The sequence below is a fragment of the Nelumbo lutea genome, chromosome 1, assembly GCF_056320005.1.
Source record: "Nelumbo lutea isolate HS-2025 chromosome 1, American lotus-T2T, whole genome shotgun sequence".
Lineage (NCBI taxonomy): Eukaryota > Viridiplantae > Streptophyta > Magnoliopsida > Proteales > Nelumbonaceae > Nelumbo > Nelumbo lutea.
The window spans coordinates 25,683,485-25,697,439 of NC_142684.1; the positions used below are offsets into that span (position 1 = coordinate 25,683,485).

At 36.9% G+C, this 13,955-nt stretch overlaps 1 protein-coding gene across 6 annotated transcripts in view; it reads right to left on the minus strand.

The window, feature by feature from the left end:
• Positions 1 to 611: 611 nt before the first annotated feature.
• The window catches only part of LOC148874015 (P-loop containing nucleoside triphosphate hydrolases superfamily protein), a 63,164-nt gene continuing 49,820 nt past the window's right edge, over positions 612 to 13,955 (minus strand). For all 6 annotated transcript variants that reach the window (XM_088964387.1, XM_088964385.1, XM_088964384.1 and 3 more), the window contains exons 10-18: positions 12,641 to 12,700; positions 6,695 to 6,774; positions 4,953 to 5,281; positions 4,768 to 4,859; positions 4,540 to 4,669; positions 2,092 to 3,278; positions 1,660 to 1,964; positions 1,166 to 1,330; positions 612 to 1,096 (exon numbers count right to left, since the gene is read on the minus strand). In XM_088964387.1, the coding sequence (XP_088820513.1) occupies positions 976 to 1,096; positions 1,166 to 1,330; positions 1,660 to 1,964; positions 2,092 to 3,278; positions 4,540 to 4,669; positions 4,768 to 4,859; positions 4,953 to 5,281; positions 6,695 to 6,774; positions 12,641 to 12,700 (2,469 nt within the window). In that variant the 3' untranslated portion in view covers positions 612 to 975. The remainder of the gene's footprint in view (positions 1,097 to 1,165; positions 1,331 to 1,659; positions 1,965 to 2,091; positions 3,279 to 4,539; positions 4,670 to 4,767; positions 4,860 to 4,952; positions 5,282 to 6,694; positions 6,775 to 12,640; positions 12,701 to 13,955) is intronic.

The following is a 13,955-nucleotide window of genomic DNA, read 5'->3' on the forward strand; positions in this document are numbered from 1 at the left end:
TTGTTTGTTTAGATGTTGATGGTTTTCCCCCCTTCAACCAAGATGAACTGTTAACGGCGTCTACAAGTTTTGGACAACATTACAACTAAATCACAAAAGGACAAAAATATGCATACATCACACCCCTTAACTTTCCATATTTACTCAAAATCCCTATTGTCCCTTGCAATTCGATCCACCCATGACCCATATACAAGACCAATGAATTGTTCCTTTTTTTTATTTCAAATTCACTGTTACTTGTTTTTTCTCTACCACTTCTGTTATAGCGAAATCCTTGTTCACCTTTTCAGGTAAATTGTCCTCGCAAAAACCAAAAGAAAAATGTAGACATGTTTCTTCTGCTTCTAACATTTTAGCTCCTAGATAATTTAAACAGTCTACCAAACAAAAAAGATGACTTAAATGCAACTTCTTGGAACTTGTCACAGGCCATTTGGTCTTCATGCTACATGACTGTAACTCTTAAGGCAACTACCCGACATGTTATTTCTGAGATAATTTAAACATTTACAAACCTTGTTGATTTGTTATAGACCATCTGGTCCCCTTTTTCATATGCTACATGTACGTTTGCTCATATAAAACCTCTTTGTTTAAAGAAGGGGAAGTGATAGAACTGCGTATAGTCCATATTAAAGAAACATTAATTGTCTTGACATCAATAAATAATACCTCTGGAAAACATTAAAAAACAATAATGATACTCGTGATTACATTGGAATGGAGGGCCAAACCAAATAACTGCCCAAGAAATTTGTTCATTCAATATCTTAACAGCAATATATATACAAAAGCTTTTCTTGGAGAGGGTTAAAGGAAAATTACATCCATGGATGGGAAGGTACCATTCCCAGTACCTCTTTTCTTCAGTCCTGGCATCTGGGATTTTAGGATCTACCCATAACAGGGTCAATGACCAAAGTTCACTAAGTTTATTCCAGCATCCTTCATTTCTCCAAACAGGAGTTATTGTTAGCTGACCTCCATGTCCAGTGTTGCTTTGCCATAGTGGCCATATTGAGCCAACAATGACAAATCTTCAGGAGATAATGTGAAATCACCAGTACTCAAGTAGTGCCGAGCAGCCCGGGCCCTGTGAATAAAGATGAGTCAGCATCCAACGATGTTTCGGCATGTAAGATTTTGTTTAACAAGGACATACCTGCGGCTTTTTGTCCTATTGTTTTGTGATGAACGAGAAGCTCCTAACCTCGAAATCTGACCCAGGGAAGACATGTACTCATGGAGCGCATCACTTTTCAGAACCGAGTAAGATTTTGGAGGAATCATTGATTGAATTGTATTATGGAGATGCAACATTATTTTGCTGCATTACAGATGCAGACAAAAAGGTAAACTACTGGATGACAATAAATCACACATTCAAAACAAAACCCCCATGTAAGAAGAGCAGATGCTGAGAAAAAATTATGCCCATTTGTAGAGCTCCCATGCACCACAACAGTGCTAAACAAACACTTGATCATTGGATATGGCGTTTTTATCTGGAGATCATCTCATTAATAGGAACATCTCTATGATTGATGGCCATCCATGTCAACCTTTTCTATGCTTTCTTGTTGTCAGGAAGGGTAGCAGAGCATAGTTATGGATCACAACTAGATCTTTCTAAACTCAAAAAGATTAGCTCTTTACCTTGTCGCATAAACTTTACTTGGTCGCCCAAGTTCCCAAAGCCGCCTGCTACATGAAGTCTGATTTGTGCTTATATCCTGTCTGACCAGCTTACCCAAAGCCATTGTGTTAGTTGCACATGTTAACATCTCCCAGGACAAATCCAATCTGTGCTCAGAACCCAAATTAGATTCCACAGCAGCATTTTCCTTCTCAAAAAAGCAAAGGCCATGTTCTGCAATTGTTGATGTCATATCCAGTTGGTCATGGCACCAGCAGAATGCATCAGGTTCCACACAAGGCACCATTGGTGGAGCCAAAGAATCCTGCAGAAATGGCTCATTAGCAGGGTGACCGAAAGTCAACACTACTTAGAAAAGTCCACCACCACCACTGAAAAAAAAAAATTAAGTTATCCTAACACAAAATTTTGAGAAGCTAAAGATCCCTTACACTAATAAGCAGTAGGCAGTGACGAAGCAGTATGTCAGCTTCAGAAAATAGATTGGTCAATCCAGATGCAAGTTTTACAATCTGATATACATGATTATGTTCTGATGTAACATAGGGTTTCAGCTCTTCACGACAGCTACGTAATTTTTTCCATGCCTCCTTGACTGGATCAGATGCAAACCTAAAACTTTTTATGAATGTGGTACCCTTATAGAAATCCATTCGGCTACACTCATCCATGACTTGATATCCTCTGCTTACAGTTGCCACATCTTCATTTTGAGAATCCCCTATCTCCTCATCTCCTTGAACAGACACTGCATCTACATCAGAGATATTTCTCAATAGGGTTTCTACATTCTTATCTAATTTAGCTGTAGTATCTTCTATGTTTTCAACACCCATCAAGGACATGCTTTGAATTGACCTGGCATTACTTGTAGAATCTGCTTCTGCCATTACAGTAACATTACCACAAGATACCGTCCCAAACAATAATCCCCCTCCACTGATTTCTGTTTCAGGAACAAATGAAGATTCCGGTACACATGAAACATCAATTGATTTGCATGTATCTTGTTGATCACTTATTTCTAAACATTTATGGAGATTTTGTTCTGATATTTCCCCTTCAGAATGATGTAATTGACAAGTGGTAGATGGGTCTAAGTAATTATGAGTTGCTGCTACATGAAAAGGGGACCTAGCAAAGCTACCTGGTAAGACTTCAACTTTTGGATCTTCTGACACCTCTGGAAATTCCCCATCCAAGCACTCATCTCCAGATGGGGAAGACATTATTGCATTGTGTCCCTGCCTCACAATTCGCCGAGTGAACGCAACTGGGGAGCCAGATGAATCAGAGTCACAAATCCCATTGAATTGAGTCATAAATATATTTTCATCACGAATGGAGCAATTTCTGAGCATCACTTCCTTCTTTGCCTTGATACTGTCTATTTCGTTGTTGCCAACCCCAAAGGCATCCTCAACTTCCTTGAGTGCTTCTTCCTCCACATCCATTAAGCCTTCATTTTCCTTCATCATGGACAATGACTTGGTGATCTCATTCTCCACTAGCTTTGATAGTTGAGAAGGAAATTGCCAAGGGATTATCTTTGGCAAAATCCAATGCCCAGCCTCAAGATCAAATGGCAGTTCTCCATATGCACAGTGCACTTTATTGCCTGAACAGTTCAAAAGACTAAATTACAAATCTCAGCAGTGAAATATAAATAGCAAAAGGAATGAAATTTTAATCAAAGAAATGACTGAATGTACATTCATATGTGATTAGATGCCCATAGTCTATCCATAAAAAGATCATCGCCAAATAAATCCACCCAACCATCTTTCAGTTTGTACTTTTGGGTTTACTAATATAAGGAAAGAATTTCTGTATTCTTTATGGTCTTAGGCTCTTAGTAACAGCAATAGATCTTCCATTTTCCACCCTACATAAATAAACACCAACGTTTTAAAACATTGAGGCATGATGCGAGGCGTTCCACTACCTAGAGGCGTGAGGCGTAGTTCAGAACACAAGAGGCATAAGCCTCCCGAACACAAGGAGGCATAAGCCTCCTTAAGAGGGAGGGGGGTTAGGAGGAGGATGAAGAGGACAAGACACCCCCCACCCCCACCCCCCCTAACTCAAAATAAAATAAAAATAAAAAAATAAAAAAAAATAATAAAAAAAAACAAATTGAGCTGCATCGAAAAGGGGGAGGGGGGTAGCCCCCCAGCCGAAGGGGCAGGTGGCAAACCACTTTATTTCCCCTTATCTTTTCTTCCCTTCCCTTTCCTTTCCTTTTCTCTTTTTTTCTTCTCTTTCTTTTTCTTTCCCTTCCCTTTCTTTTCCTTTCTATTCCTTTCCTTTCCTTTCCTTTTTTTTTTTTTGTCTTTTTATATCAGATGTCCAAGAGGCGTACGCCTCAGAGGTGTCAGCTCCTCTGCCATACGCCTCAGGGCGTTTTGGGAGCACCTCCATGCAAAACGCCCTGAGGCATATGGCAGAGGAGCTGACACCTCTGAGGCGTACGCCTCCCACGCCTTTTAAAACACTGATAAACACAAAGTGCTTGCTACTTTGCTTCAATCAAAATCAACATGACATTTTCCCAAATCCAAAGTCTGTTCACTCAATATTTATAATAGTAAAGCCTGTTACTTTGCATCACAAACCCAAAAATACTGAGGCATATATTCTTTGTTAAATCTGATTAAACATTTCAAGAGAAAAATGCAAAATGACTCCATATTTTGTATGTCTCAGTAACAGGAATCCCATGATTGTGATCAGCAAGGAAAAATATTCTAATTATGAAACTAATAGTTAAAACATTTTCATGTGCATGACTGGCAAAGTAGAGGGGCAAAAAGATGACAATAGTTGAGCTTCTATAGGTTTTTAAAGTAACATGTATTTATTTCTCTCTAGTCATTAACCTTGTTGATGTCTTTTTCCCTGGCACCAGAACTGGAGCAGCAGCATGGTTTTCCGAATATCACCTTGGCAGCATTCAATAAACCTCTCTATTAGTTGTGGTTGAACATCAGCTTTTTCTGCAGTACAAACCTACAGAGCATTTAAAAGATATGAATCCCAAAAACAGGGTGGAGAATTCCATATGAAAGATGCTGAGAAAAAGCATAGAAAGCACTGAAAGTTTTTACCATGTATATGTGAGAAAACAGTTCCTTCGGTGATGGAATTGTAAAAGACACCTCTAGTCTATCCAAATGATCTGGCAGGAGAGGATCCTCACCTGCAATTGACCAAATTAGCATTCTGAATAACAAAAGGTAGAAATCTAGAATGTGACTCAATCTTAAAGTTCCTAATTGGCCAGAACTCTTACAATTGCTTGTTAGTATAATTGGACGCCTTGCTTTTTCAGCAAATTGTTGTATTGCAGAAACAAAACCACGATCTTCATCAAAAACGATATCTACATCCTCAAAAAGGACCAATGTCTTTCTTCCACCATGAGTAGATGCAGTCCCATTCTCCTTATAACCATTTGTGTTATTTGCAGACTCAATCATTGTATTCTCTGTTTCTTCCTCATCTGTTGAGTTCAGTTCAATTACCTCACTGTCAAGCTCTTGGGATGCTCTGCTATGTAGTGGAGCTGAGGAAAGTCCCAAGATAGGATTCTTCAATGAGCCCATAGAATTCTTTGTTGACCTGAAGAAATGTGAGTCATTTCATCAACAAAGAAGAGAACAAAGTTTCTTCAGGAATTAAGTATATATTCTGTAATGTTTCACAACTTACTCAGGTCACATAACACTACAATTTGAACTCAGAATAGGAGCCCAAAAATATATGGCAGGCAAGATAATATTTGTCTTTACATCTCAACAAATATGTGCCTCCCTGCTTCTTCTATCTTCTGTTTTTTATGTCTTCTGTATTTTTTTACTATTCAACCAAAACCATTACATCTGAATCCCCCCATCAATCTTCCCACAAATCCTTCCCAAATAGAGCAGACTTCAAGCTATATATCTCTTCAGTCAAGCCAGTGATTTAAGAGCACAAGACACACACAAAAAAAAAAGCACAAAGGGCATTTGCACCCAAGGCACGAGGCAAAAGGCAAGGGCACAAAGTAAAAAAAAAAAAAAAAAAAGATCAAAAGTTGCAAAAAAAAATGTAAAATTAAAAATAAATTATGAAAATGTTAAAATAGGCATTAATTAGAAATGCAAACTTTAATTTTAAACTAAATATTTAAAAAAAAATGTATTAGCTCAAAATAAAATACATAACCATAACATATAAAAAATGTTCAAAGTAAAAATGCAAATAATAAAATCAAATATAGCATATAAAACATATTCACGTATGTCAAACTTTCAAATAGGCAATATGATCTTAAACATATCTCATTCCTAATTCTACAAGCTTCTTTTGTACCAAGCCCCTTAGAGGCAAGCCCAAACAAATCGATGTTATGGTCTAATTTCTTAATCCCTACAAAAAAATGGTTTTATAATTTTTATTATCTTTTACTAGGAAGAATGAATGAATAACATTAGCAAGTTCGGATAGAAATAAAGAGTGTCATTGTTAAAACAAAACAAACAGATGTGTCTGAATGTATTTATAGTTTTCATAGTGTCATTAGCAAGTTGAATTCATAGTTTTCATTAAAACAAATGAACAAACAAATTCAACAGATGTGTCTGAATGTATTTATGCATGTGTTGAGATAGTACCATATACCTTGTCATTGTTATGTAGCTATTTATTATGCAGCTCGAAAAATAAAGAGTCCCATGTCCCATAATATTCACCTTAATAAAAACACATATAGCATTACCGTTTTTTCAGGAAAAAATTGTTCAATACCCAAAAGCATTCATAAGTAAATATTCGATCTGATCAAGTGGTCAGAAGTGTTCAAGCTGGTTGACAAAAGGTTCAATTGGACATTTTGACAGTCTATACCACTTCAAACATAGGTAAGAGGAAAAGGTTTTAGAGCTGAAAAGCATGTAAACAACTTAAGTACAGCCAATAAGAAATCATTAGCCCAAGAGAGTACATTGCAAGCTTTAGAACACACATTCATTATGGAATGTTTTGCTATACCATTTAAATCTATGGGATTCTACTGCCTCTTTGAACTTTTCCTTCATAAGAGCTCCATTTCGCCAATCAGATGCACTGACCTAGCAAAGCAACAGGTATCATTTTTCATCAATACTATACTTATTAAATTATGGTTAAACTGTTAAATCTTTAAAATATTCAAGTTTGAATTATCAAAAACTGAAAAAATCACATCACAGATGAAGTAATGTCATTATGAACAATTCAATTAGTATCTAAGGTCCAGGAATCAGGCCCTAAAATAATTTAAAACAAAAAACAATGCATCTCAGCTAAATGTCTAACATCATAAATGGTAACAAGACTGCTAGATAGAAATAGAATCTCAATTCTAGTTAGAATAGGTAACTCAACCACGGCTAAGCTAATATCTCTTATATGGAGGTCCCAAAATCCAGTATCTATGGTTTATAGGACACTTAAAATTTAGGAGGAATTCATCCACAAGAAATCATCTACCAAATCAGAGTTTAGGTTTTCAGCATCCAGAGGAAACTCCTTGTTCCATTGGATTCCTAGGTGAGCCAATTCCATTTTCTTTCAAGGTTTTGAGGATTAAGCTATATTGGGGCTTTTCATTACTGAAATAAGGGTTTTTGTACATATTCTTAAGTGACCCAATTGAAGGTACAAGTATTTTTGGGTTTTATTGTACTGAATGTTGGGAACTGGAACTTTGAACTTGCATATACCCACCATTTTCTATACCAGTGTAATAATACTTTCACTGTTATTATTATTAATTGGGGGGACAGAGGGATTTGGTGAATCTAGTTACATTGGTATTCCAGTTAATTAGAAAGAACCAGAAGAATGAAAACAAAGATAAAAGACATGGTGCAACACTGGGTGGCCTCATCTGTGATCTGACACCATAATAAAGGTACAATTGGATTCGTAGTACAAGGATAGGTAGTAAAGAGGTAAATTTGACAGGCATTCTAAAACCAAGTTATTTTCCCATCCTTGAAAAGTTGGTATTTCTCCTGCTTTGATAACTTCCAAACCTCCCCCTCAAGCTTTTTTAACAGGAAGTGTCTGAAGCAACATTTGTTAGGCTCAGAGAAAATAATCTTTTGAGAAACAAACCCTGAATCTACTCCACCTTAGGAGAAAGCCATCTTATGGATCAAGTAGTCAACAAACTCCCATGATAAATGATTGTAGAATTTGAAAAGAAAAATCTATCTTGCACATAGTGATATGAAATTTGATCAATGTCATGAGGGAAGATAGGGCAGGGTTAATAATGGACTTGAGGGTAGGGAGGAGGAAGTGGCAACTCATTTGCTGTTTGAGAATGATATCCTTCTTTTTTGCAAAGATGATCAAATGCTTTGAAAGAATTTCAGGAGGAAAAATCCTTTGATAAGAGTTAATATTGATAGGGTTAATGTAGAGGAAGGGTTAATGGGGAGATATGCAAGGCTTATAGGTAGGCTGTACGGTATCTAAATGGCCAATGAAATATTTAGGCTCCTTTGAGTGGGAACCTTAGGACCACCAATTTTTGAAATCCAGTGGTTAACAGGATAACCAAGAAATTAGATTCATGGAAGAAAAACTATATTTCCCTAAGGGGCATCATTGTTCTTATTAAATCCACGCTGGCAAACCTCCCCATCTATTTCTTCTCAGTATTTAAAACTCCAATATCAGTGGCAAAGAAATTAAAAAAGTTAAATGAGAGATTTCCTCAAGGAACCTGAGGATACCAAGAGGGACCGTCTCGTCAAATAGGACCTAATCTGCAAAAATAAGAGAAAGGGGGTTGGGAATTGATAGATTCGTGCATAAAAATTCAGCTCTCCTTAGTAAATGACTTTGAGATTCCCACTCAAGCAAGACAACCTAATGGTACAAAATAACTGGCACTATTCATGGCCAGATTGTTAGTGGCTGGGATGACAAGGCAACCGTTGACCTATAGAGCAACCCATGCTTCTCCTTGGAAAGACATCCCTTTGATGTATCCTTCATTCCTTCAGCATGTTCACTATGACTTTTCCAATGGCAACAAAGTGAAATTCTAGGAAGACCTTTGATGAGGAGACAAACCTTTGAGAAAGCTTTCACCTACTATCTATGCCCTATCCTCGTTCAAGAATAAACCCATTTCCCACTGTGCCCCCTTTCCTAGATTGGATCTTTCTTGGAACTTGGGTCATAGGAGGCGCTTTAGGCACTTTGAAGAGTTATTGACTTCACTACTCATTTAGAGGGAGTTCACTTTGATCTCTCAAAACCCAATTCCAGAATTTGGACTCTTTCTACCTTGACTTCCTACCATTGCTCCTCTAGTTTTTTGGTCTTGCAACCACCCCTCTTGCATGCTTTTCCAGATAGGTCCATTTGGCTTGGACCATCTACTAACCTCCTTCCCTTTACTTCTAAAATATGGGAGAGGTTGTTTGCTCTTTTCAGTTGTAGGTGGTCTCATCCAGGTGATGATTAAAGCCACTTCAGGACATCTTTCTTCAACCCATCCAAGAAAAGAGAAAAGATTATGTGGAGATGCACTAGGGGAGCAATCCTTTGGTCTGTATGAGAGGCAAGAATGTGAGAGCTTTCAAAGATTTAAAGTCAATTTTAGGGCCAACCATGGAAAATATCTCTATAAAAGTGGTCAATTAGATAAAACATTGGACCTGTTTGCAGCTTTCACCAAGGATGGCATCCTTAGAGAATGGCAGATGGTGGCTAATTCTTCTTCCTACATTGAGGCTGATTTGGACTGCCTAATATTATACCAAGTCAAGCTTAATTTTGATGGCTGTAGCATGAAGAACCCAAGAAATTCAGATATAGGAGCTTTTAGAGATAGTCAAGGAACTTTTTAGCCCTCTATTCTGGACCTGTTGGCATTGGAAATTCCACCAGGGCTGAACTGCTTTCCCTGTTGCAAGGGCTTAGGCTAGGCTACCAAAAAAGAAGATTAAACTTGAGTAACTTGATAATTAAAGGGGTTCCTAAGGTAGTAATTGGATGGTTGAGAAATGACAGGCAGAGAACATGGCATCACCAGCACGATTTGAAAGAAATCAAGTGCCTAGGAAGGGAAATGGTTATCTCCATTCTATGGGTACATTAATCTGCAAACAGCATAGACGATTCACCGGAAAAACAGAGTATTAAGGGGGAACAGCTTTTTTGGGGGGCGACTTAGTTTTACTAGAACAACACTTTGGGATAGGTGACATATGCAAGCCTATAAAAACACCAACTAATATCATTCTACATATTATTCTTTTATCACAATTAATAATGTTCAAGTTACCAATCCAAAAAAAATGGTCAACATCATGAATCAATGGATTCATTGGCAAAAAAAGTACTCCAAGAATATGCCACCCCTCCAATATGTAACATGATCTCCTCCATACCACCCTTGATATGACAGTAATAAATTTGGTGTTGATACGCCACCAAAGAAATGCATCTCTTCAGAAATCCTATACTGCTTCCATGAAAAACTTCCTACAATGGGTGCTCTTATTTAACCCATCATGAAGTCATCCTTCTCCAGGATTTTATAACCCCGCATATGACTAACAAGCCTGGAAGGCAATAGGCTACTCAACCCAATTGCAATCCACATCTGGAACTCAATTAAAGCAGATGGCCAAACGTTTACTATGGTCAGAAGATTAGTTTAGGTTACTTAATAGAGAAATTGGATTATCTTCAATTTTTTCAATCCCTTATGCTATATTTGGTTTGAAGGAAAAAGTAGGGAAAGGAAGGGAAATGTAGGGAAACCTATACATGATTTGTAAAGGTTTCCCTACTTTTTCCTTTAAACCAAACACAGCCTTAATGCATGAATATGGAATGTCACCACAAAATTTGTCTATGAATCAGATCCTTCCATAAGTTCTTCAGTACAAATAACCACAGACCTGTAAGAAATGCAAGACTAAGGAGAATTTGTGTCATCAAGCAATTCCATGGGTCTTTACTACAGATTTAGGAAAGTATAACAAGCCTTCTAAGTCTGACTTCTATGATTTATGGTCACATAGCAGATCTGGGTATTATAACATATTTTGGAGTTATCAATATGAGAAGTTGAAGAAAGAAGCTTCAGTACAAGTGTTGAAGTTTTCAATGGTGACTGGATCTTCGAGGAAGCTCTTCTATTAATTTAGGGTCATTAACTAAGATCCTAGAAGTAGTAGCAGCCTTTTAATTAATTTGAGTCCTAATATAATTAAGATTGCTTGTAGGTTATTTTAGTTGTTATTTGTCATTTATTTTGTTTTATAATTATATTGTAGTTAGGAGTCCAAAATTAGAGTTAAAATTGCTATACATGTCAGATTGAGATTATAATAGATGCATAGGTAGATCTTATGTGTTGTTTTTTTTTTTTGGCTCTGAGTTGTGTAATTGGACTTTTTTTTAATTAATAAAGAGAAGAGTTCTCTTTTCAGATAGAGTTCTGATCTCAAAACTCACACATTTTTCCCCTTCATATTATTTTATTTATTGCTCCACAGTGATGTAAACAGTACACATGAACAGCATCATGTTCAATAATACTTGATTCAGCTTCAATTTTCTTCCATGTTTAATTTTCAGTAGCTCTTACATTTTATCTTCATTACTAAAAATATCCAGATGAATTAAACTACAATGTATCTAACAAACGTAAGCTTGGCCTCAAACAACCCAAACGTAAGCTTGGCCTCAAACAACCCAGTGAGGCAATGGTCAGCCCTCCAAAGGTCCAAGGCAATGGCAGTGTGAGATCATGAAAAAGATGAGAGAAGGGAAATTGGAAGAGTAGCAGGAGAATGAGGAGAGGAGGAAAGAAGGAATATGGGTTCTCCCCTCCTAATGGGTCTGATGGGTGTTTTATTAATGGATCACCCTATTTGGATATGGGGACCCAATTTATAATATTTTGGGTCTCATATTGTAGAATTCTCCTACATTTTGTCTTTTTTCCATTTTACCCTTTAATTACTATTCTGGAATGTTCTAACACTTAGCTAATGCAAATGGCCCTCAATTAGATAAATAATTGGTCTAAAACAGTCCGCTCTGACCCAGGTTCAACACTGGGTCAGCCAGGTCAACGTACTTTTGTAACCCCATTGTCTTACACCATGATATATATATATATATATATATATATATATATATATATAAACAAAAACTGGTCTTTTACTCAAATTGCTGAGTGATTAATTGATTCAATCATCTGATCAGTTTTGTGGTCAACCACTGTAAACCTACTTGGCCCCATTTTTGCATCACGCATCAGTGCTATGTCCTTATCTGAAGAAAACTGTTTATTTCTATCTTCAATCCCCAACATACCATCACCCAAGGAGAAAAATCATAAAACCAGTTACCAAAGTATGAAGATTACCAAGACCTCCCTCTAAGCCACCTCATTCAATAGAGATCCTCTCCACTGGCCAAAAAAATAAATAAATAAATAAATACTTCAAGGATTATGTTTCTCCAAGTGCAAACAATAAAAAAAGTATAGGTGGGAGACAGCTTCAAATTAAATGGTAGATTTGGTGGCAAATGAAATCTCGGTATACTTCAAGGAAAGCCTGACATTTGAGTCTCCCAAACAGATAATTCAAGGATGATGCCATGGTATAACATTAAACAGGAAAATGCATGTATATTGGCATGGGAATAGCTTCTTGGCTTCTACAGTGTACTCAAGGATGGCATGGTGAAATGATATTTAGTACTAAACATTTAACTGATGCATAATCATGATTGTCCAAATACATGCATGTAAACAGGTGTACACAGACATATATGCTTATATATGTGTGACAATGTTTAAATGCATCTTAAAGTATTTGAAATAAATCAAATAATAAATGACCTAAAATCCCAACAATAAACTTAAGTTGTACCAACAATAGTATGTGTTGCTTTAAGTTTCAAAACTACCTCAATTACTTGAAACCCTTGTTCTTCAGCACAGGCATAGATAGCAGCAGATTTCCCACACTGCAGAAACAAAAAGTGATAAAACATAAAACAAACAACCAATACAAACCAGTAACATTAAAGGATGAATTGATAGTGTCTCAATTGCAGTACAATAAATACAACAACGAAAAGACAAGCAACAACTACATAACTTTTACACGGTGCAATGTTTCTTTTGAACTAGCAGCAGCTTTAATGTTGAGATGAGGCAAAGCTAGAGGCTGATTTATGCAAGCTAGGTATGATTGACATCTTTACCCAGCTTGATGGGGAATGTTGAGATGATTTGTTTTGTTTTATTCTTGCTTACTTATTGATTGTTGTTTTTATTTTTAATTCTTTATGTATTGGCAGCAAATGGTCTTTATTATGATTTTTTAATGTAATTGGATAGAAACATTGCTAGCAAAATGACTTATTGGGTGAAATCCCTGAAGGCCTTTAAGGACTTCTCGGTTGACAACATCATGAGAAATTAGAAACTTGTAGCCAGCTCTTCCAGAATAAGGAACACTATTAGCATACTGCATACCATGGTCTCCTCCAGCCCCCAATTCCATCAAATTAAACTTTGATTATTGCAGTTCGGGAAACTTGGGAGCCTCTAGAATTTGGGGAGTTTTCACAGATGCTAATAACAGCATACTTGCCCAGTTTTTAGGACCTGTAGAGCATGGTGACTATTATACTCAGACTGAACTCATAGCAGTCAGCCAAGGGATAAGACAACCCTTAACAAATCTTGTGGTGGAAGGAGACATGAATGTAATTGTGGGGTAGCTATGTTGAGAATATGCATTTGGCCAGGGGCATTATTGTCTTTGCATCCTATTTGTATTTGGGTGCCCATATAAGGGCACAAATATAATTGTTCTTCTTTGATATAAAAAGAACTTTTGGGTGTGAACAGTAACACACCCTCTTCTCCCATAACTCTCTTATTCCTCTTCTCTTCTCTATTCCTCTTCTTCTGTTTCTCTCTTCCTCCCTTACTCTTACAACTTGGTATCAGAGCGGGAAGGAATCTTGGAAGAGCCTTTTTTGTCAACACTCGAACTCAGGAAGACCTGGCTGATGTTAGACTGCCGCTGGATGACATCAGCAGTCCGTACAGGCTCTGACAGCAACTCTTGAAACCGGCTCAGTTTGCAGTGCCCTGATTTTAGGGATTTTTTTGGTATGGTAATCATCTTCATTTGATGCTCCTATGATTTTTCCCAGATTTTACAATCAAAAATTACAGAAAAATACTGGTTTGATGTTTGGATTTTTT